This window comes from Nanorana parkeri, unplaced genomic scaffold (genome assembly GCF_000935625.1).
Source record: "Nanorana parkeri isolate BGI_ZX_2015 unplaced genomic scaffold, ASM93562v1 scaffold671, whole genome shotgun sequence".
Classification (NCBI taxonomy): domain Eukaryota; kingdom Metazoa; phylum Chordata; class Amphibia; order Anura; family Dicroglossidae; genus Nanorana; species Nanorana parkeri.
In genome coordinates this window covers 822,839-846,541 of record NW_017306939.1, presented here as the reverse complement: position 1 = coordinate 846,541, position 23,703 = coordinate 822,839, and the positions used below count along the sequence as shown (strand labels likewise).

The 23,703-nt window shown below is 40.8% G+C and overlaps 1 protein-coding gene across 1 annotated transcript in view; it reads right to left on the bottom strand.

Moving 5' to 3' along the window:
* Positions 1-23,703, bottom strand: part of AGRN (agrin) — a 430,880-nt gene that overhangs the window by 44,679 nt on the left and 362,498 nt on the right. Inside the window, exons 19-26 of the mRNA XM_018563524.1 lie at positions 21,352-21,457; positions 19,534-19,884; positions 18,478-18,642; positions 16,958-17,085; positions 4,266-4,380; positions 2,760-2,891; positions 988-1,386; positions 321-513 (exon numbers count right to left, since the gene is read on the bottom strand). Coding sequence (XP_018419026.1) covers positions 321-513; positions 988-1,386; positions 2,760-2,891; positions 4,266-4,380; positions 16,958-17,085; positions 18,478-18,642; positions 19,534-19,884; positions 21,352-21,457 — 1,589 coding nt within the window. The remainder of the gene's footprint in view (positions 1-320; positions 514-987; positions 1,387-2,759; positions 2,892-4,265; positions 4,381-16,957; positions 17,086-18,477; positions 18,643-19,533; positions 19,885-21,351; positions 21,458-23,703) is intronic.

Below are 23,703 nucleotides of genomic sequence, written 5' to 3'. Positions count from 1 at the left end.
TGGTGGATAGAGATGGCTGCAGGACACGTTTCACTCTACAGGTCTATAACTTTGAGACAGTTTTGTTTTTTGTATGTGTAGTTGCTGTCAATTTTTAAACCAGACTGGAAAAGTGAAACAAAGATTGAATTGCTTGTACAGTTTATCTTTTGCCTTTACAATAAATGAGCCCTATTAAAACTATTATGTATACGAGTTGTTTTTTTTCCTGCCAGGACATAACAAATCATCTTTTAGAATCATATAAAAGTTAGGTACAGGGAATGCAATAGAACATAAATACTGAGAGTATTGGGGGGCAACAGAGTAAATCCACTTACTTAAGCTCCACAAAGCCGTTCACCACTGCTAGCGAGATGAAATCCTTTCCTCGGATCTGGCCATTGTACAACAGAAGACCGTTTTGCTCAGAGGAGCGGAACTCCATGGCAATGCGTACTGTGTGATATGCCTTCATCATCTTGAATGCCAGATAAGACTTACCCCCAAATCCTGGGATGAAATACTTAATGTCTGCAATGAGAGCAGCCATGGGTGAGCACACATAGAGGAAGCATGTGCAGATCAAATGTTCTCATAATTAAAAAAAAACATGAACTGTCAACTGCTAGTTTCTTTCTTGTTCTAAATCTCCCGTCCTCCTCATTGTTGCCATGCACATGGTGTTGTCCACCAGCATTAAAAAGGTGTCGGGTTTGTATTGTAATCTTGCCATATTAATGTTGGATGTAAGACACTATAATTTGGCATTTCTGCAGACTTCTAATGACTACTATAAGCATGAAAAGGCTTGTGAGACCCTTGAGCAGTAGCTCCATCATGGCTGCAGCTCAGTATGTTGTGATGACATTACTGCTGCACTTGGCAGTGCAACAATGGAGTTTACTGTATGTAGGTGATATTCTATGTACAGGATAATCTATAATATCACCAATGAAATACCTCCAGTTCCTCAGAATAATTCTAATGCAGCCATTGTGTCCTTACCTTTCTCGCAGACAGCTCCTCCCTTTCCAGCTGGACAGCTGCAGGTAAACTCTTTGCCATCATCTTCACAGGTGCCACCATGCATGCATGGATGTGAGTCACAGGGTCTTGGAGGCTTCCTGGCTGGTGTGGGTACACGAGCTGGTTTCCTCCTTGGTAGAGTAGCGGTAGTGGTCATTGGCCTCTTTGTAGTAGTCATTGGTCGTTTTGTAGTCATCCTCACTGTGGTAACAGGGTGCTGGACAAGTCGCACAGCTGTTGTCCTCTTGGGAGGTGGGGTAGTGGCCATGGTAGTTGTAGCAAATACGGGCATAGTGGCTGCTACAGTGCTGGTAGTTGCCATGGTACTAGTAGTTGCTGCAGTTGTTGTAGTGGTTGTAACCATAACAGGCACCCAGTCTGAACAAAGATATATGGGTTAGACAAAATCTGTTTTAACAGTAACTTTACCTTAAGATAAAATTCACTCTTACCAGCTAGAACACTGTAATGCCGAATGGCTTAGTCTCACACAGCATAAAACCCTAAACATGTTTTCACCATTAAGTGTGTAAGCACAGTTAACCATGCTGTTTGGTAATGATGATTCGGTCTCAGTACAATGTTACTCTAGCTCAGTATGGCTCATTTAGAATCTAGTCTGATCTCACAGCTATGAGTTCCCTTCCATGGTGAGGTCTGAACATGTTGCTCTTCAGGCATCCCTAGCATGGAAGATTTTAGCGGTTCATTACTCCAGGAGTAGGAATAATAGAACATTCAACGAAAAGAGATTTTAAAGTTTCAGTTTATAAAAAGTGGTCAGTGAACAAGCCTGAGCCGAACCATTTCCGGCTTGCACTCTTGCATTATGCACACAGCCATAGAGGTCAATTATCTTCATAGTTAAGTATTTACCACCTGATCAGCAAATCCTTTTCAGCTGCAGCTGGCCATGCTGTATGCATTAATGCACAAGACTACTGGAACTGTTTATGAAGTGGGAAATGTTATATTACATTATAGGCAAATCTGCACAATGTTCTACAAAAAATGTTGCTCCATTTAGAAGATGGACTTCTTTCGAATAGTTAGTGTTTAACAGATACCCCTACTATGGGCTCATCTTAAGTAGTCCTTGTCATCTATATCTTTATAAAAAAGGAATCCTACTAATTAGGTGAACATTTTACAAGTAATTCCTTGAGGTTTTATTTAATAAAATGTGTTTTATCTGTGATAAATTGGTGAAACTACAAACTCCATTTCCATCAAAAAAAATAATTTTTAATAATAAAATGCCCCCAGAACTTGGGATATAACCCCTGGAATACACAAACATTATTTATATTTAAAAAAATGATGGTAGAAGATGAGAAACATTGAATGGAAGAGCTCCAATCCACTGACCCATCTTTCCAATCTCAGAATTTACTCATGACTGCACCCCCGTGACCACAGTAGAAAGGTCACAATATGATAAGGGTTAATATGAGCATAACAGTGTTCTCTCCATTGTAAATCTGCTACCATGGCCAATCTCCTGATCTGACTTTGCCTTTATGTGTGTCCCTAAACACCACATGTTGACCTTTACTTTGAAAAATATTTTAGACAGCACCAGCTAGCAGCTCATGAGTGAGATTAATGCCTTTTTATCCACTCATTTGTAATGGGCAAAGGGACCAAATATCATTTCTGCATCAAGAAACCGGAAAATCCAAACTGATCAGCGTTTTACTTCCCAATGGGATTTAAGGCTGTAGAGTTGAGAATGTAACAGGATGATGTACCAGGGATCTCACCAAAGTCCAAGAACTTCACGTTGTCCTGGATTGGCGTCTTTATAGTGATTGCCTTCTTCTTGGTGCTCTTGAGCCTTGCCAGCAACGCTTTCTGCACATCAATAGCAGTCAGGCTGGAAGCTAAAACAGAAGAGAAACAATGCAACCCAATTGTATCCTGCTGGCATTATGCATTAAAGAGCTCTTTCAATTTCCTAATGTATGAGCACCAGCTGGCCAACACAATCTCAAAGCACACTGTGATGCAGCACTTGGGGTGGAACTCGTCGCTGGGGACCATCAATGCTATATAGCTGACATTAGTTGAAGTCAGTATTAGATAACCTAATGTACAGCTTCTTGTAGGACAGGCTGATTCATTTATCTACACAGATTATGTAACATGGCTTAATTTAGGAAAACATGAGATGGGCACAGTTGTCTCAGTCTATGCTGACCCACATGAAGCAGTCAGATTCTTCCTTTCAATCTCACCTATTGTTAAGGAATAATATAATTGGTCTTTCTTAAGAACAATTTGCAGACAATGCTTCCATTACTTTCAAGTTTCATTAAAAAATCCAGCATATTCATAAAGATTACACATTAAATAAAATTTGTTGGGAAATACAGTGCCTTCTAGCTCCCAACCAGAACACATCTATCAACCTCCATCAACCATCTTAATGAAACTCAACTCCTGAAAGTTGAATGTCATTTATTTGCAAATTAAGTCCCTTTGTTTGCTTGCTAAAAAAAAACAATCCAGTGGAACCATGTGCTGTAACACAGGGCAACCAAACAGACAAAAATGTTTTTATAACTGTGACTGATTTCTGACTGGATGTGTTGCAGCAAACTGCTACTCTTTGCACCATGTCAATTAAGAACACCCCCACCCTGTTTGCGGTAGAGTGAAAGGAAATGTAGGTCTCCACTGAGTCTTCATTGCTCACCTCAGGCATAGTTGACAATCTGAGCTCCAGGTGAATCTGCTAATGAATGCATAATGTGGCCTTTTTGTGTCCTGTACCTTCTATGGTTCCTCCAAACATGCAGAACTAAGAGATATCCAATTGGCATTGCAGGCAGCATCGAAGACCTGCTCATTACACCCCATGCCCACTCTACAAGATTTAAACCCTGTCCGAGGCAGAGAAATCTTTATGTAGCCGACACTATTCGTAAAGATTAGCATTACATATTGTCATTCACCAGTCAAGTTAAAGTTTTTTAAAAAGTCACTGGCTACCTTCTGTGGAGAAGTGATAAATGTGTGTTCAAATATTAAAGCCACATTTTCATACAGTCCTCTCTTGGCAGCAATAACAGATTCAATTTTTTTGAAACAATGACTGACAGATATACATCATAAAGAAAAATGTCTAGATCAAGGCAAGACTAGGTGTCGGTAAAGTATGTATTAATCATTTTTTCTGTGGTTGTGAATAAAATAAACCAGACCCTCTAATTACTCTCACTGAACATTTCATATGTCTGCCTGAATTAACAAACCTGGATCGAAATGCGTTTCCACTATGGCTCTGATGGAGTTGCTAGGACCCAAGTCCCGTACACGGACGCTTCTGAAGTCCCTCTTCACATCGGAATTTCGGAGAAGATTATCCAGCTGAAAGACAAGCAGACAGACAGGGGTATTGTCAGAGGAGAACATAATATAGCAAAGGGGAACTTTGGAGTAAATGAAAAGCAGGTCATAGATTTAAAATAAGGATTAATATAACTGAATATATTCAAAGTCCATCTCAACCCAAAATCATTAAATCAGTTTGGCATTGCAGCTGGCACGTTAGAGCATATGCTGGCTTCTCATATGTCTCATGTCAAGATATGTTTAGTAGAATGTTTACTTCAGGTTAATTGCATTCACTGCTACAAAGCCAGATCATGGTGTGTCCCCCCCTCCCCATGCCACAAACTGATACTTCATAAATGCAAAATAGACAAAACAAATATTGAAAATATGGCTGAAAGATACTAACGTCTTTGTTACAGCACTATGAGAGGGCCAGAGGTACAAATCGCTGATCAAAATATCACCACTGGAGTCCATGACTGATGTATAGAGCCAGACTCCACTCACCCAATATTAAAACATCAGAGTTGTCCTTTAACACTTTTACCAACTTTAAAACAATAGGGAAGCTGGTTAAAACCACCACAGGACCTCACACCCTTAATAATTTTCTCTCTACGCTCGTCCTCTCCACTGGTTTATGTTAACTGTACATCTTATGCAGAGCACAATAGCAAGGTCATAGCAAGTTATAGTTAGTCACATTCAACTGGACTTGTTCTGTAATGCTGAAAATGTTTCACAGCTTAACCTAGTCAATTTTAAGACCATCTGTCCATTTCCACAAGTTAATCCAATCACCGTAGAATGTGTTTCATGCCTCTTCCAACCAGCCCTCTCTGTCACCTACTTTCGATTTGTAGAATGTTTCCATTCATAACTTAATTTTTTTTTTTAAATCGCTGCTTACAAATGCGCCTTTTTGAAAACTCCATGTCTCAAAAATCCTACACGTCATAAAGGGGCAGGGAATGTCCCCACCACAACTGATCTGGCTGGGAGGGGCGTTTGTCTGTCACAGTTTTGAGTGTGCTTAGGCCACTCAGGCGAACTAGGTCCACACCAAGCCTCAGCTCATCACTAGTAAAGGGGAGAGACCCCATTCTATCCAAATCCAAACCTCAAAAAAGTTTAAACTGGAATTATTATTATACAGGATTTATATTGTGCCAACAGTTTGTGCAATGCTTTACAATATTAAGGGAGTTGGACGAAGGCTTAAACCCATACATATGTGCATGACTGGAAAAAGCATATAGACATCAAAAAGTTGTAATAAAGGCTCAAAATTTGACTAAAAATTAGGTTATATTAGTTGAAAGTTATTTTTTATTACTGTTTTGTAATTACAGGATAAGTGAAAGTGACACTATACATAAGAGTTAAATCTTCCAAAAGTACCCTAACTAAGGATTCTGAGAGAGGATGTTTAGTGATGGCAAGATAGTGATTTATCCCACGTCAGCAGTCAGCCATGTTCTTTTCCTGACCCAAACAGAAACAATTAAAAGTAAAATAAATTCCAAGAGCCAGTACTATCGCCATACAATTCTCCCTGCTGTACTACTTGTGAGTACCCTGCTTCTTCTCTCTTTCTTCATGCAGGATCTCATTACTAATAACTGGGAGAAAAAAAAAGATTTAGGCAAAGACTAGTTACCACCCTTAGGGCTAATTTTAATCTCCTTGTATCAATCTGTTGCTGGTGGACTCAGAATGCCGATTGTGTGTATGAATTTTAGCAGAAGTTTCTTTTACTCAAATCATTACAAAGGGTGGAGCTTTATATTTGGGCATTATCATTAAATTGTGCCTAGCACAGCATGATATCTGTGTGCATGCCTGTAGACACCGTGACATTGGTGCATTTTATTAACTGTCCACTGACATTTCAAGCAAACTTTGAAGTGAAGAGCTCCAACACCAACCGTTGGTTACCATAGCGGAGCACCATACATCATACACTTCTGTACATCAGTGTGTGCACTCGGCAGTGAAATGCTGTAAGATTTAGCACTCTGAAATATCAGAACCCTTCTTATGCAAAAGTTAGACATTTATCACACCTTTTTTACTGCGTATATCTAGTTAGAATTGCATTAGGAATTTAATCTACACTTGCAATATGGCTGCAGAATGCCGCAATGTATGAGAACAGACACTCTTGTGACCCTTTGCTAAACAGACCAGGTTGTCTCTCATGCCATCCATCCCAATGAATTTTATTTCCCATAAATTGTTTCGGATATACATAAAAGAGATATCTGCAGAAAAAAATCTTAACGCCAGACGATCCAGCCTCATTTTGTGTAACTAGAAATAAATAGTATTCATCGCTCACTTGCAGATTTATGAATGTTAAGGTCATTTTCATTCGTAGATAAAATCAGAGAATTTGACAAGAGCCCAGAATTGAGGTTGCATAAAACACAGTGCTTACGCTGTTCTGAGATGCCAAATGCCCTTTAAGTCAATCACTTGGTAGATACAGTAGATATGCTTAAAATGGAATTATGAAAAGGAACAGAGTCAAACAATACTAGCTTAATGAGTGTGGTTTATATTAATTCTCTTCTTATTCTGGTTTCCATGGAAGCTAGATATTAAAGGGCCGGTAAACTTAACAGAAAGAGCAAGCCCTGACATTAAAAATATTCAAAAGTTATGATAAAATGATCCCGTCAGATATGAAACTAAATGACAGTGTTGTAGAACATCCTGAAAGAATGTAGACCTCGCTTATACGCCTATTCATGCAATCTATGTTGAGAAGCAGTGAGGGCACCCTCTCGTCATATAGTGGGAAGCTCTTCAGAGTCATTAGGCCTCAACACTGCTCTGTGGCTGGAAAGCAGAGAGAGCAGGTGAACAAACAAGAAATTTACACTAAACCCTGCAAACTCAGCCACAAAAAGTTTGGATTTCTGAACTCCTGGTTGTCCAATTACTCTTCTATACTCTCCCCTGTCAAGTAAACCTCTACTAAGGAAAATGTTGCTAACCACCCTTTAGTGGTCTCAACACTTTCTGGGATGGAGGTCAGAAATGGTGGGCTCTGTATTTCTCTCCAGTGTAGTTTTGTGCATGAAATGTACCTCATACATTAAATTAAATGTATAATAAAGAAAGGTGTTATTGTAGCTTGCAGCAACGCGACAGATCCTTTGTTCCACTGTCAAACATGGTTCAAATAAACTAAAATCAATAGCCAGTTATATTTAAAAAACCCATGATTTTAATTGGGTGGTTGAGGTTCCACCTTACATAGTGGTGGACCTGAGCCTGTGCAAGGTTGTTTTCTGATGCAAGAGAGGCACTGTCTGATGGGTTAAGATCACACATGGCACTTAAGTAGTACCACATGCTGAGCTTGGCAGAATGCCACAGGATCTGACAGTGGTGTATGAATTTAGCCCATTAGGGTTCCCCATCATGGTCGACTGTAAAACAGCTGACCACAGGCTGCTAAGATACAGATGCAGGTGAGGCTAGGCTGTGGATAGCTGAGTTCCTCCGGTTTGAGGAAGCCTTCACCCCACATCAAGAATGGCAGAACTGTCACAGATAAGTTATGTATAAATATAAAGCATTCAGAGACTGTCACTCTGTGCTAAAGCAGAGACTGCATCTAGCTCATTTATGAGTATGCACACTTCAGAAGTCTGTAGTGACACTAGAGCAGCAAATGTGTCACTGGATACAATTACCCTCCAGTAAACTATCATCTACTAGTAAGGTATACTATATACCTTTAGTACATATCAAGTTCTTGCAGGTGGCCATCACCTTTCATACTAACAAGCTGGAGCAAACTGACACAAGGGCTCTAAATGATATATAAAAGGCAATATTTGTCTGCAAGTAATTGGTTAGATCAATAAAGGGCTACAAGCAGAAACATCTGTACAGCATGCTTATTAATGTCCTAGGCAAAGATGGATGTATTTATTTAGGCATTGATACTTTCCTTTTAGGTCTTACAGAATTGTAATAAGGGACATTCTTGTAGACCAGGGGATGGGAAAGTGAGCTTTGTTCTTTCTTCCACTCACTTCTGTGCTACATGTATCCTACAGATGGATGAAGCTTAATCTCCAGTTTTCAGACACCTCTTCCTAATTAGCCCAAAAACTAGCCCCAAGGAGAACAATACCAGCAGTAATCCTTCCAGGGCATAACTGGAGGAGATGATAACAAACTATATCTCCAGTGACTGGACATGCAGCAGACAGAGATTAAATGCTCTCTCAGTAGTAAGAAAGTGAAGGGAATAGCAGTGTCTGGGGATGACACAGAGAAAGTAGAAATCAAATTGTGAAGACAGAGATTAAGAAAAGCCATATAACAGCATATCTCTTAGTTTTCCATCAAATCGACAGAAGAGCAGACTTAAAAGTGAACCATCTATATATATATAGAGATCTCTATATATATATATATATATATAGATCTCTATATATATATCTATATATACGTATATAAAAATATATATCTCTATATATCTCTATATACAGTATATATATAATCGCTACCCTGTGTCCCCTGTAAAATGAGAGCAAAAGCCAAACAGTCCATGTAAAAATCACTGTATCCTTAGATTGCTCCGTGCTATCTTTTATGTCCTTTCCTTTATTAGTATTCATACGTGCTGAGCCTGACTGTGAAAGTGTTGATCCCCTTCCTGAATAAGAGTGACGATGCTGTAAGGTGATAGTGAAATTATTCACAGTGCTGTCACCACGCTTTTCTCCTACCTGTACAAAAGTAAAGCTGTACGTGGTGATGCAGATTCTTCCCCAAGCATTGCAACATTGAGGAAGAAGCTGGCCATTCCCTCATCAGGCCAACCCTGTTCCTTTGTAGTCAAAGACCCAATTATGTTTGTAAATAAATGTAGTGGCATGTCTCTCCCTGCCCTCAGTCCCTGCTATGCTGAAGAAGAAAGGGAGAGAGCAGTCATGGCACCGCTTGCAAAACCTCTGAAAAAGGTGATTTTGGCCAGATCTCTCCCTAACTGCATTCACCTCCAACTGTTCCTATGACTGCACTACACTTTTGTGTTTGTATCATCTAGCCTTTAAATCTACAATCCATTTTCTAAGCATGCAGTTAGGCTACCCGTTGATATGAGATGACCGTCAACTGATGTGGTCAACGGTCACTGAACACACAGACCTCTGCAGACACCCCCAGCAGACAAATCTTGAGGAGAGCAAACTAGTTGTCTAAAGAGGATTTGAGTGGAAATCTCTATTGTCCCAAAGCTCAAACTAAAATCACTAAGCATGCATATGAAAAGATCTTTAGTTAGTTAGTTTTACTAGTTGGATCATTTGACTGCCATCTCATGTCTGCAACCAGCCTATAGCTTCTTAAGTAACTCTCAACTGTGCCTCCCGAAACACGCCTGACCATTTAATAATTGAAGCTCATACACTGATAACCAACAGACTAAGTTGATAGCTAACCAGTCTGTCTTCACATTTGTGAACAAAGAGCTGATAAAGAGGTCAGTACTTGGTTCCTGTAAATGTCTTAATGATTGAGACTAAATCTGGCCATACACCGGTACAAAACAAAATTGTAAAATGTTAGTTCGATTTTCTAATAGGTAATGGGGTCAAATCAACAATAATTTTTGTCCACAGTGATGAGAAAAATCTCAGGAGCAGGATGGATATTTTATTTTTATCAACAAACAAAATTCTAACAGTTAAAGGAGAACTATGACCTAAAGGCTAATAAACTTTCCCCTTACCTTTAGTCTATTAGCAGTATTCATCATTTCCAAAGACAAAGCACATCTGAGAAAAACTCATCTTAAATCATAAAACACAGCCACCTGCAGCCTTGCTTCCATCTCCTTTCCTGTTAGGGGGCGTTAACAGTTACTTCAGCCTGCCCTCAGCTTTTTCTCTCTAAATTTACATCTGCTGTGACCGCGATCAAATCGTGCACAGTTGTGTGGGTGGCCGGAGCACTGATGAGCCGGAGAGCTGCTCTTGTTGACACTGCACAGCGCACGCAGAAGGCGGGGACAGAGGAAGGAGACGGGGAGGCAGGGAAGAGAAACAGGGCTCCACAGCAGCGCTTTCCTGGAAGGTGGACATAGAGGACGGGGATGTGGAGGTAGGGAGAGAGCTGCGGGGGCAGAGCTGCTGCGCATGCCCATATATATTCGTGGACGTGCAGCAGCTCTCCAGGAGCACCGCCAGTCAAACTGACGAGAGATCAGAGATCATTATTGTTGGGATCTCTCCTCATTGCGGCGTTTAGCCCACCCATCATCTTAAAGAAGCTTACTGGACATATGGATCTCCCAACTGAATATATATGGCTAGTAATATGAATTGGAGTGAATACATGGAGAGTTAGGACGCAATTGGTTTTATATTTTTGCCTAGGATGTTATTGATCGAGGTCGTATTCAATTAATTTGTATACATGTTTTTATATTTAATATATGTAGAATAAATACTTTTTATACCAAATAGAAACAAGCGTTGGTGTCATACCTCTCACTAAAACCCCATTCTTTCATTTTTTTTATTGCTTTAAATGGTTATAACCCAAAGGGGGAGAGGTCACAACGGGGGACCACTGAGGTAACATTTCACAATTGTATTTTTATAGGAGTAAACTACAATATTTACTACTGTAGCCTAAGGAATACAAAAATGGGGAGAATCTTCGATCCCATAGTTCTCCTTTCATGTGGTTTTTGTTTGGGGAAACTCCATTCATTCCAAAATTGAATGCTAAGACCAAAAGGAATTTTGAATGACATGCGTTGAGTCTCTGATGGCATTATCGAATGTTCTGAATTTTTGTATGAATGTTCGTAGAAAAGTCTACCAGTGTATGGTCAGCTTAAGACAAGTCATTGCAAATATAAACGAGGATGTATGAAAGTGAATGTGATTCAAAACACATAGTCTTAAAAGTCATTTCAAAATCTTAAATTCAGTTCTGCATGGACTGTCTCATCTAGAACCTAAAATTCAATTGTAAACTGCTGTCATTATAGGAATCTGGCAAGTTTCTTATTACATTGCATTACCAAGTTTGGCCTCAAAGGCCCAATCTGATGTCCTGTCTGATTCTTAGATGGAGATCGACACATCTGTAGGTATACTGGGAATGCTCTTGTTTGCTAAAAGAGATTTTCCAACTTGTTGGAAGTCCTCTATATCAGTGCTCCCCAACCTTTTTATCGCCGCGGCTTGTGACACACACGCCTCCTGTGACTCACCTCCCCTCCCGCCGCCTGTTACTATGGACGCGGCCGGGAGGGGAGGTGAGTCACAGGACCCGCCCCCTCACTGTGAAGCCCGTCGGCAGTGCGGGGCCCCGGTGTTCGAACACCGGGACCGTGCACTGCCATATATTGCATGACCAGTCGCACTGAGACTGTGCGGCCCGGTACCCTTTGGTCCGCAGACCAGTACCGGTCCGTGGACCGGGGGTTGGGGAACACTGCTCTATATGACCTGCCTCATCTGTCCCTTGTCTTCCTCAACACAAGGAAGGGAGAAACAAGCCAAACATCAGTCCATTTCTCGTTGGGTAAGTCACTTGAGTGATAACAGCAGATCCCAGTGTTATAAAAAATGGGTAAATGTGTCCCCACCAGTTGTTCTTGTTACAAGGGCAGAAGCAGACTGAGCATATATATTCGTTATTATTATACTAACACCACCAATCAGGAACATAAAAAACAGTCTCTGAGAAAACCTTCTGTATGGCTGCGCTATAAAGCATAATATGCTTTTTTTTAAATGTAGTAATCGAGCAAAGTGAGCATTTAGTCCAGCACTTGAACCACCAGGGGGAGCTTCCAAACCATCCCATCTCACACTGCCTCCCTTTACATGTGTTGTGCTGGTAAAGAAGCACAGTATATTGCAATAAGCATTTATAACCGCTACAATGCGCACAGCTACATCATGTTTTCATGGGTTAGCCGAAACAAGGGACTTTGAAAAACAAAGTAAAAAAGCACACCAGCAACAAATCAAAAACATCATTAAAAAAATAGATCAAGCAGATGGGAGATAAACCTGGATACAAGGTTTAATCTCTATCTTTTGGATTGCACTTCATAGGAAGGATTCTAAAATATTATCTCCAACACTGCAATGACTACCCAGCTTCAAATCCCTTATCACCTGTTTAACAGTGCTGCCACTTCTTCAGTTGTCCCGGCACAATCTTTGTTGCCAAAAAAAAAAAAGCTGATGTAAAGAAAACATTTGTTGGCCCTGAGCTTCAATACTAAGGCAAACACAAACCGTTCTGTGTTTCAAGCATAGACTGATCTGTTGCGGCTCCTTTCAAGGATCTATATATACAAAACCTCTGGCTGGCATGTTTTTATACCTGTACACTGAAAATATCAGACACTGGACTGGTATAGTGCAGGATACTTATAGGAAACTGCAGTCTTCTTACTCCCCCCCCCCATATTTGTATGAATATAATAAGCCAAGAGGCTCAACTTGACCTAAATTGGAGCAAGAGCAAATATAAGCCAGGGACCCTGAGCTTCAGTACTGTAGTCCCGGGTTCAAACTGAACTTCCCCAAAATCTATGGCTCCCCCAGTTGGGGGCAGTGTATAGTGCAGGATACTTATAGGAAACTGCAGTCTTCTTACTCCCCCCCCCAATATTTGTATGAATATAATAAGCCAAGAGGCTCAACTTGACCTAAATTGGAGCAAGAGCAAATATAAGCCAGGGACCCTGAGCTTCAGTACTGTAGTCCCGGGTTCAAACTGAACTTCCCCAAAATCTATGGCTCCCCCAGTTGGGGGCAGCAAACAGGCAAACCTTTGTGTCCACTGCTCCTAATGAGTTCCACTATGGTATCTGCTTAGTGCCTCCTTCAACACCTATCTCCTCTGCTATGTCTTAGAGCTGCATTAGTGGCTTGCTGTGCAGCAGTCTAGCTTTGAGTATAATATCATCTATATCCGTGCACTTGTATTTATCCCAGTCCATCAATGGAAAGTGTATCGTGCTCCCCAGCGCCTGACTGGTCGTTGCAATCACTCACAACAATCCTCCAACTGTAGTCACATCTCCCGGTCACTCTGCAGTGCCCAGGGGGAGGTACCACTATGAATATTAATGATGCTCGTGGAGGAGCGAAGCAAAGTTTTTCCACTCCCTACACTGTACACAGAAGTCTGGCAGCCATTTAAAAAAAAAAAACCACATGTGGAGCCTGAGAGGACAACTAAAAAAAAGTAAGTTTTTGTGTTTTTATCCAGGATCTGCATATGCCGGCATCATCTACACACCGTGTACATTGCTGGGATATGTTTTTTTTTTAAATGCCCCCACATAGGTGGAAATGTCCTTTAAGTTAGGATGTAAAACATGGAAAGCCGATGATTCTGCAATAGCAATCCCGTTATGTACTAACCCAGCTAAACTCTTAATTCATCATAATTTATTATCATCAGTATGTATATATGTTAGCAATTGACTATTCTTGATCCTGTTTTACCATCACTAATATACCTTGTTTGCAGAGTGTGTGTGGGCGAAGGGCGCATTTTAAACAGCTCTTTGAGCTTTCTAAGATTGGATAACCGAAGTTACAACTTCAAAGTAAGTGCACAGTCAGTATTCACACATGTTATTAAAGTAACAAGGAAATATAGAAAAGAGAAAGAAAAATACATGCCCTTTAGTTTGAAATGTCAAAAGCAGAATTCTTTCACTTTTCTCGACTGCCACTGCTTTTCAGTTTAACAAGGTGTTAATTAAATTATGCCCTTTGCAATATGACAAGGCCGAGCATACAGCGACCGTTATTTTGGTTAAGGCTGTAACCCAAAGTTGTTGGCCTTTTACTCTCAAACATGGCCTGAGAAACTGGCTTTTTAATCAACATGTTAAAGCGTCTACACTGTCACTTTGGAATGCGTTCAATATTTGCATAAGGACATCAAAACGTGGGTAACAATGACAGCAAATGTAACCAATCTTAACTTCTGTTTATGTTAAAGGAGAACTATGGGGTTAAGGCTTTTCCCCATAGTTCTCCTTAGGGTAACGGGAGGACACAAACTAGCGTCCTCCCGTCACCCTAGGCTCAGTATATCGTGAGCTGTAGCTCGCGGTATACTGAGACGCCGCAGTATGCCACGAGCTGCTGCTCGCGGTATACTGAGACGCCGCAGCTGAAGCGGATCCCGACTATCTAGAGGCAGAGCCAGCTGTACCTGCCCCCTCCCCGTCCGTTCCGCCAGTCAGCGCTGGTGGATCGGAGCTGGGAGGGGGGAATCCAGCCCCTCCCATGTCACGGCAGAGAGCCGTGACAGGATAGAGAAGTGAGCGAGCGCCGGTATGTGTTCGCTCACCTCCCGATCTACTAAGCCGACCTGTGACAGTCTCATGGTCGGCTAGAACTATGAGGTGAGTGAAAAGCACTCACCTCATAGTACTCCTTTAAATACTGTATTAAGATATTCTCCTCCTGTAACTGGCTGGGGACCATTACAGAGAGTAAAACATATACAGGATGCCACTAAACTCCAGGCAGCAAGTGAAAAGCATTCTATCCAGCAAATGCAGCAATGGTAAGTCAGAAGGGCCTGTCAGTTCACCCCATTTGTGCCCAGACTATGGTCATTAAAAACTATACATCTCTAACAAATATTAAACAAGTCTTAGGCTTGCTAGCATCTAGGTAGGTGTGAGAAGAGCCTTCCAAAATGTAGATAGGACGAGAGTACATGGCCTTCTGCCTGGGGCGGGTCTCAGTAATCACGCAATTGCAGCCCATGATAACACATATCATTGATTTTGAAACAAGGTACCTGAACTATTCTCCATGATGACACACATATACTGTATGTGAACCAGACTCATTGAAAACAACGGGATGCCAACTAACATGTTTCGAGGCAATCTTAACATCACAACATGGGAGTCATGGCATTAGGCTGGGTTAACACTGCTGCAGTACCTATTTTAACTGTTGGTTATAATTCATTAGAACTAGAGGTGCACCAAAATGAAAATTTCAAAACCGAAACAAAACCAACATAAAAAAAATTGTCAGGCCGAAACCGAAAATGTTTTGTTTTTTCTCCGCACGTTTTCAATTTTTTTTTAAAATATATTATTTTTATTTATTTTTCTAAAACTTTTAATTTTTTTACATTTTATTTTTATTAAATATTTGTATTATTTTACTTTACTTTTAGGCTTCAGGGGAAATATTGGGGGTCTAAACAGACCCCTGATATTTCCCTTTTAAAAAAGAAAAATAGATTGAGGACACAGAGTCCTCAATCTCTTTCTGCAGCCCCTGTTATAAATGAACAGGAAGCCTCTATACTGAGTGTCCCTGTTCATTCATAACTTGTGGAGATAGTATGTTTTTCCACAATCATGAATGAATAGGAAGTGATGTAGATCACTTCCCATTCATTCATTATTGAGGACAGAGTAAACATACTATTTCCTCAATCATTTATAAACAATCAGCGATCACTGATCACTTGTACCTGCTCTCCATCCTGACACACTGTCACAGGAGACTGAGCGAGTGGGGCAGGGAGGAGATCTCGATCCCCTCTGACAGCTGACTCCTCTCCTGCACTGCCGGCCCGGCCTCCTGTTACAGCTGACAGCTGCTCTGTCACTGGAGGCTGGGCGGGGCGGTCTTGGAGGAGAGCTCAGCCGCCTGTGACAGCACTGCAAGCTGTTACCACCCCCCACCGCTGCTCTCCTGATGTGTCACAGAAGGCTGAGCGGTGTGGGGAGGAGAGATGCAGGCCACTCACAGCGCTCTCCTCCCACACTGCTCAGCCTCCTGTGACAGTTTCTCTCCTCCCTGCTGGGACAGCAGAGAAAGCAGGGATGCACCGCTATTTCAGGCAAATGGCAATTTCGCCATAAGTGTCCATTTTCGGCGAGTGAAATTTTGGTGCTTCCCTAATTAGAACGTATAAAGCAGGATTCGTTCTAGCAAGGTTTTCCATTTAAAGACCTTCTCCAATGCCGTGAAGTTACATCTCAGACCCTGGCTCTTGACTTCTTTTATATCATAGCACTGATTTGGCAACATGGATCCAACGACTTCAAACTGCTTCACAATGGCAGCGTTCTTACTATATCACAGGTAACACAGCTTCCCCCAGGTAGCTTGTTATTGCTCTGGCTCCTGTAATGTACAGCCATTGTTGTTTTGTAATATGGTGGGAGAGGTCAGGGCACTAGGGAGCCCTACCAACGTGTGTGCAGACTGGGCTGTTAAGACAAACCGCAGCCCTAGTCCTCCCCCCTCCCATTAATCCTTTATTAGTCTCTGGCTACCTCCATCAAGATGACATAACAATATGAATTCATTATAATATGGGAAAGTGTCTAATGCACTGCACTATATATCTAAATATCAGTTTATATTTTAACATTGCCGTGGCACTCTTTTGTGTATTTATTTTACTGGATGTGTTAAAGGTTCTTCAATACTCCGCATTACTAATTTAGAGGGTCTTTGAAACCTTGTTTTGCCCTTTTTTTTGTGTGTTCAGCAGGAGGTCAGCTGATTGATCTGTGCTGTATTCTGTGTCCTGCACAGTGATCACTCACCGCATTCTCAATGCTTCTTGCTGTCTCACCAAACAGCTCTGACTTGTAGTCTGACATCTCTTGGGTATAAAACACCTCCTGACCCTCCAGCTCCTCTATGATCAGGACACCTTCAAACGTTTTTGTTCCTGCAGAAAGAAAAGAGATAAGCATTTGATTTGGCTGGCAAAGTAGTGACTACACAATAAAGATAACCTCCCTAATGCTCATCCCTACTCCCCTATCAGGTGAGTGGTATTATGGGCAGTGCCAGGTGTGGGGTTAGTAGCATGGCACAGGGCTGAGCTATGAAGGGTTAGTAATTGAGTGTATGCTGCTTCATCCAGTGGCTGAAGTGGGCAATAGCATGGCACTTTACCAGGCAGGGGAATTTTCCGTAGCAGGCGGCTTAATACGAAACGTTTACTTGCTGGGCACAAAAAAAGACAAAGTAGGCAGTTACAGGGAGACAAGAAAAAGTTAGACAGTTACAAGTGAAAACATATGAATACAAAGCTAACTGGGTCCAGTATATCATTAATCTAATTCCCATTCCTTTCCATGATTATCCCACTGATAGCACACAGTAAGAAATAAAGGTCGTACTTAAAGGGTCAGTCCATCAAACATTGATAATTTAGTTGTGGTTATATGATGACAATTTGAGTCACCCATCACATTGATGTGGCTCTTGTGAAAGCTGGTAATGACATTTCTGAATGCTTGTTCTTAAGGGAATTTTAATCTTCCTGTCAGATTTTTTATTTACTGTAAATCAAATTGGAGAAGTGAGACTTTGTGGCACGAAGATGACAGAGTCAGAGACACTGTTGGGGGGAGCACACTGGAGCACCTGACAGATGCAGGAGCCTACTGGCTTTTTCAAGCCCCTTTAAATATTAGTATTTATTTACTAACCCTTTAAATGTAACATAATCTGTATATCAATCACTCCTGGAGCATTTTTCTCTGATCAAATAGAAAGGAGTGTACTAAGTCTAGAAGTAATGTTACTGTCTTTGTTGAAAAATGTTTAAAGCAAGGATAACAGAGTTGCTACTCATGGCAACCATCCCTTTTTGTATAACATTTCCTAATGAAGGACAAGATATTCAACCATGCATTGACTGGTTGCTATGGGCATCACATAAACCTTTCCACCAAACAGTTAATAAGTAAATCTAAGGTAGCAGTTGGATTTTGGAATAGACTACTGAAAATAAACGCCAGCCAAGTTTGCAGAAAAGATACACTACCGACTCAGGAGAACAGGCCCTGTGTATTCACAATGTGCTCTCTCATGAAAACATACACACATATATATTTATTGATCACATTGGTTTATTACTAAAATATTCTTCTGTGACAGTCATCACTTTGTGTCACAACTTAAAAAAACCTTTTCACTGATTCCTCCTTTCAAATATACAGTTCAGGGATCTTCAGTAGGATCTCCTGCTACAGAGTACTAGATGACACAGGGGGTTAAACGTGACATTTGAAGGTAAAGGGTGACATTTTATGGACAGGAAAACACTTACTTGGACAGTTTGTGCCTTCAGTATCGCTGGCTGGGGTCTTTCCATCTGAGCAACATCCTAGAGGCGTGTTGTAGCAGCTGGCTCTTTCCATAACAGGTGTGGCTTCAAAGTCTAGTGTCTCCTCATATTCTTTCTGCTGTTCATCTCCTCCATCAAACCTATCCGCTATGGCAGAAAATCACACAATGTAGCCATTGTTTTACATTTCCAGTTTGCTTGTAAGCCTCGTCGAATTACCCCCGCCCTCCCGACAAATAAAAAGTATTCTTATTGCGATAGTGACCTGTTAGAGGAATTAACTCTCACTTACTCCTGTCAACATTCTCACAGAGAGGGGCTATTTCACAAACGGACAGCAAACAACAAAAGAAACCTGGCAGGTGTTCCGAAACGATCCCTACTCTATCCAAAATTACAATTAAAACATTTTTGGCTAGAGATGCACGTTGTGAATTGATGAGAAACACGATGAGAGTTAATAGAGAACAAATCACAAATGGATTATTCTGCTTGACTGCAGAACATCCAGCATATGAAGCATGGCCAAATAGGATAGATACGGCCTCCCAAATGGGAGGTTTCATAGGTTGCATCGGCACTTTAAGAAATTTCGTTAACAGGACACAACAGCCCCAAACAAATAGTGGTGAATAAATGGAAAATATATGGAAAACTATTTTATCAAAATCAAGGCTGTGATGCAAGCTAAAGCTCATAATTCCCCATTCAACTACAGGCGTTTTTGCAATTAGATTCTTTCATTAGTATTCTTAGATCAATTAACCGTTCTGGGAAATAACAGAAATTCCAAATAACTGGCCTTGGCATGACAACATGGCATAGGGCAGAGGGTTGATGAATTCAGGATCCAAACCAAATCACATTGTCAGCGAAGTGATTTGGATGCTTATATTGAATCATATATTTTACATTAGTATTGTTGGTGTGCAATAAAGTTTATACTCTTCTAAACAAAGCAAACTGTGTCTCAAAACAATTAGCATCAAAATGGCACAAACATTTCCATACATTGTCCTCAGGGACCATTAGACCTACTTCCTGGTTCTGTTCCACTTAATTCCTGATCTCCACTTGCTTCTAGATCGTCATCACCGCTGCCACTTCCTGATTCATCATATATCCGCGTTGTAGCAGGCCTCATAGTAGGAACGGTAACACCTGGCCTTGCTGTTGATGTGCGGACTGCATATGTCTGAGTAACTGGCACGGCAGTGCTTGTGTAACGCTGTCGGGTCCTTTCAGTCTCCATAACTAATGGGAAAGAATCAGGTTTTTTTTTGGGAGTTTGAGTCTTTGGGTTTATTGGTGTAGGGAGTGATCGTCCGATCGGTGGGCCAGGGGTTCCAGTAGGAGGCAGTGTCTGAAGATTAGCTATCGTGATTGTTTCTAAAATGAAAGAAAAACCTCAAGTTAATGTCTTCAAATACCTATTAATTGTATCACAGCCTTTTTTTTTTTTGTATAAGTTTGTATTTACAGACATTTAGAAAAATGTATTGCAATGTAAAAATAATCAACATTATGTACATATAAGCTTGAGGTAAAGTGGTTTTCTTCTTGGGGTCTGAAAAACCTGCCATCTGGTGCACTGTCCTCTAAAAGGTGCATTGCTGCAATAACATTTTATTAGCATGGTCAGCCTTATGCATTTCACAAATTTTATTTACGTTTTTAATGTTAACAATAAAATGCAGATAAGAAAATATTCTGCAATTTTAAGAACGACAATAAAAGACATTAACAAATGATCTGCCTCGTTAAAGTTATCTGCCATTACCATTGGGTCAGATCACATGGAAGCTGCCTCAGGTTTTGTTAAAAAGACTCTTTGTAGAGGTTCTCTATGATTAAGCCCAGCCTTGCGGGTAAAACTTGTCAGAGGAGGAGGTCCCAGGAAGATAATTCTCTGTTTATGTTGTCTAGATGAGTAAAGTTACCACTGTTCAAACTTATTTTCAGGGTGCAGCTGGTCTTTTCCAGTGGCTTTGTCCAGCTTTATTTCTTTTGCTTATGAGGATGCTCAATATTTGCTCAGTAACTATTATTCCATAAGTGAAGATTTTACATATTCAAATTTAAATCTGAAATGTAAACCCCCAAATCTATATAAAACATCATCCGCTAATGCAGTTATGAATACATTAAAGAAACAACTTTTTAATGCAACCAGTGTAAATGCCTAAATCTGGCTCAGCGTCAGCCTTTTTGCAATCCATTGTACAGTAGAACCCTAGACTAGGGGTTAATTAGGCATGCTGCATGCACATGAGCTGAAAAGCAACCTGAAGACAAAAGTAAAGAGCAGAGAGAAGAGCTCATCAGTCTGCTGCTGCTGCTTCAATAAAAAACAATCAGGTAAAGTCATGGCTCTGTTTCCCGGCAATGTTGTCCTGTAAATCTCAGGATTAGCTGCATGGAAATAAAAATCCTTTGGGTGGTAAAATTTCAATAAGGGAACAAACTAGTTTATAAATACAATTCATCATCTGAAGATTTTACAGTGACGTGCATGCTGCTCAACTCATTAATGCAGTCTTTGGTGAATACTGATATCAAAGTGAGAAGTTGCTCTTAAAACTATAGATTGATTTCTTTGTCCTCCTCTGTAGATTGTGTAGACTATACTCTAAGCCGAGTACAAAGTGAAAGGATGTCAAGTTATATTCCGACCTGCACATACTAGACACTACAGGCTTTTCCATAAGAAGACAGCCACAGGTGTTTGGAGAGGAAAAAGCATTTCAATAACTTTGAGAGAAAGTTTTGTAAGTTAAAAAAGAAATAAAAGCTATAGCCGTATAACATTAATCGGAGTTGCAGTGGGAAGACTTTCCCGAATTTAGTTTAAAGTACCTTGACAGGGCCCAGTGTGCTTCACAGTGATGGTACGACCCTGCCTGCAAGCAATGGTTTTCAGCTGACACCAGTCTCCATAGGTCACTCCATCAGAGCCACAAACCTAAAATAAGAAAACAGAGTAAGATTTAAAGCTTTCATCAAGGAAAATGGAAAAAATTAATAAATTAGTACATCTACATATTTGCCCATGTTTTATCCATTTGAACATGCTGCAAGTACAGAAGTATCCCTATTGATGTATCCCTATTGATGATATAATGTGTTAATATTATTAACCTTTCTCCTCTTTGACATGATAACACCGCTCTAAATTCCATGGAACATGCTACTTCATTCCCACAAAGGACAAAGCCCTTTCCTCACCTCCCTCCCATCTCAATAGCCCCTCCTTGTGCACAGGCGGGGAGCACAGGAAGTTCTCAGCTCACAAGATTTCTGGCAAAATCAACAGGAAACAGATGTAAGAAATAACTTCCAATTGTAAATTTAGTTGACCAAATGGGAGCAAAAGAGAAGGCAATTATTAGAGTTTATATACACAAAGTATAACTAAAGACAATACATTTTTTTATTTTGGATAGAGTAGGTAATAGTTAATATCCCTATCAGTTTGTTTGCCATCTGCGATGCACTCCAGAGATTTCCCGTCACTTCCTCTCCTGTAAACCCAACTGGAAGTGAAAGAAATACTGTCTTAGACAATTGTCACTGAAGTCAGAACTCCTAGCCTACATACTCCTTCCATGTCAGTGACTAATCAATAATGATAACAGCTGGGCTAGCATGATAGCCAAGAAATTAGTATTTTCACAAAGGGAGGTCGGCAAACTCGATACTTCTCACTACAGATTTCCTTTAAAGTCCAGCATGTACTCAGATATTTCATTCACCATATAGGTATTTATAGCTTCTCAATAAACCAGCTCAGCCACTAAGTTTGAAGGGAAGACACGACTGCTGTTATACATCTTTGTGGTGACTGTCTGCAGAGCTGCGCCTGGTGCACTCACTCTGCAGCTCCAGTCAATCAGCAGTGACAATGACATATTCTTTTGGGGCACTACTGGATTATTTGGTACATCCTTGAAGTGAACCAGTGTCCAGGCTTTGGACAGTTAAGTGCTTACATGTTCTTAACAAGCTCTCCCTGATCTCTCAAGCTGCTTGTATTATGAAGCAATGTCATCCTCAAAGATGACAGGAGAGACTCTGAAGTCAGGTTTCTAACTGTTTATGAGCATGTGGTGTCTGTTGGCAATTGAAGCCTGGCAGGCTGCCGTAGACAATAAGGGAAAGGATCAAAGATTTTAGTGCTTTTGTTGTGAAATTTCTCCACAGTGCCTACATCTACAGAGGTTAGGCTAGGCCTGTTTTAAAGTGATTTTATTGCTTATTCAGAATATGTAAATACTTAGATATATCCGGGCACAAGTGCAATTTCTTTGCCTTCTTTGCCCTGGATTTCTATCTATGGACTAAGAAGGAAGAATCATTTCAGCTTACACCGATAAAAATTGAACGCTCCAGCACTGTAATACTGATATAAGAAGCTTTGGTGAATTTACAAAGAAATGATGCAATAGGTACAGCAGTCAACAAAGAAAATTTGGTGTAAATCGACTATGTCCAGAGTGAGAATGTCTGTCCAAAATGTATGTGATCTGTATTTAACTCCAGGATGAATGTGGGTCAGATGGTGTCTGCTGTGTGATGAATACAGTGTCAGATTTGCCCTCTGTGTTCTTAGAACATGTGGGCTTCTGTGTCTAGAATGTCATACAGAGATGCTGCAGGATTTTCAGGTTTCCAGAATGTAATAACCTCAATTTTTGTAGTTATTTACCTGTTTGCACTGAAACCCTGTGATTTGTTTTTTGCATGTATTCTAAAATGCAGAGCAGCCGGACAATCCTATAGCTGGTGCCTACATTGTCATTGGAAAAGTGTCTGCCACATTGCTGACTTTCTGTAAATGCTTTTTGCCAGGCTGTCACATTGAAGCTCTTGCATTCATATTTTATTTGTCTCTAATCAGAACAAGTATGCGTAATTTTGGCGTTACTTTCTTGAAGGTACAGAAGCCAGTGGGTCAACATAATAACCATGCCACTACTGTTTTCAGAAGAAAGTTAGCCATGGCAACCAGGAAAGGTTTTGTTTAAGGCCTCATTCACAAGAGAAACGGCCGGGACGTACAGCTCAGTGCTGCGTGCACGCAGGGCCGGCCTTAGGGGTGTGCGAGCAGTGCGGCCGCACAGGGCGCCATGGCAACAAGGGCGCCGTGCGGCCGACACAGCTCGTCCTGGGGGCGGCTTCTCTCCCCCTCACCGCTGGGCGTTGGCCATC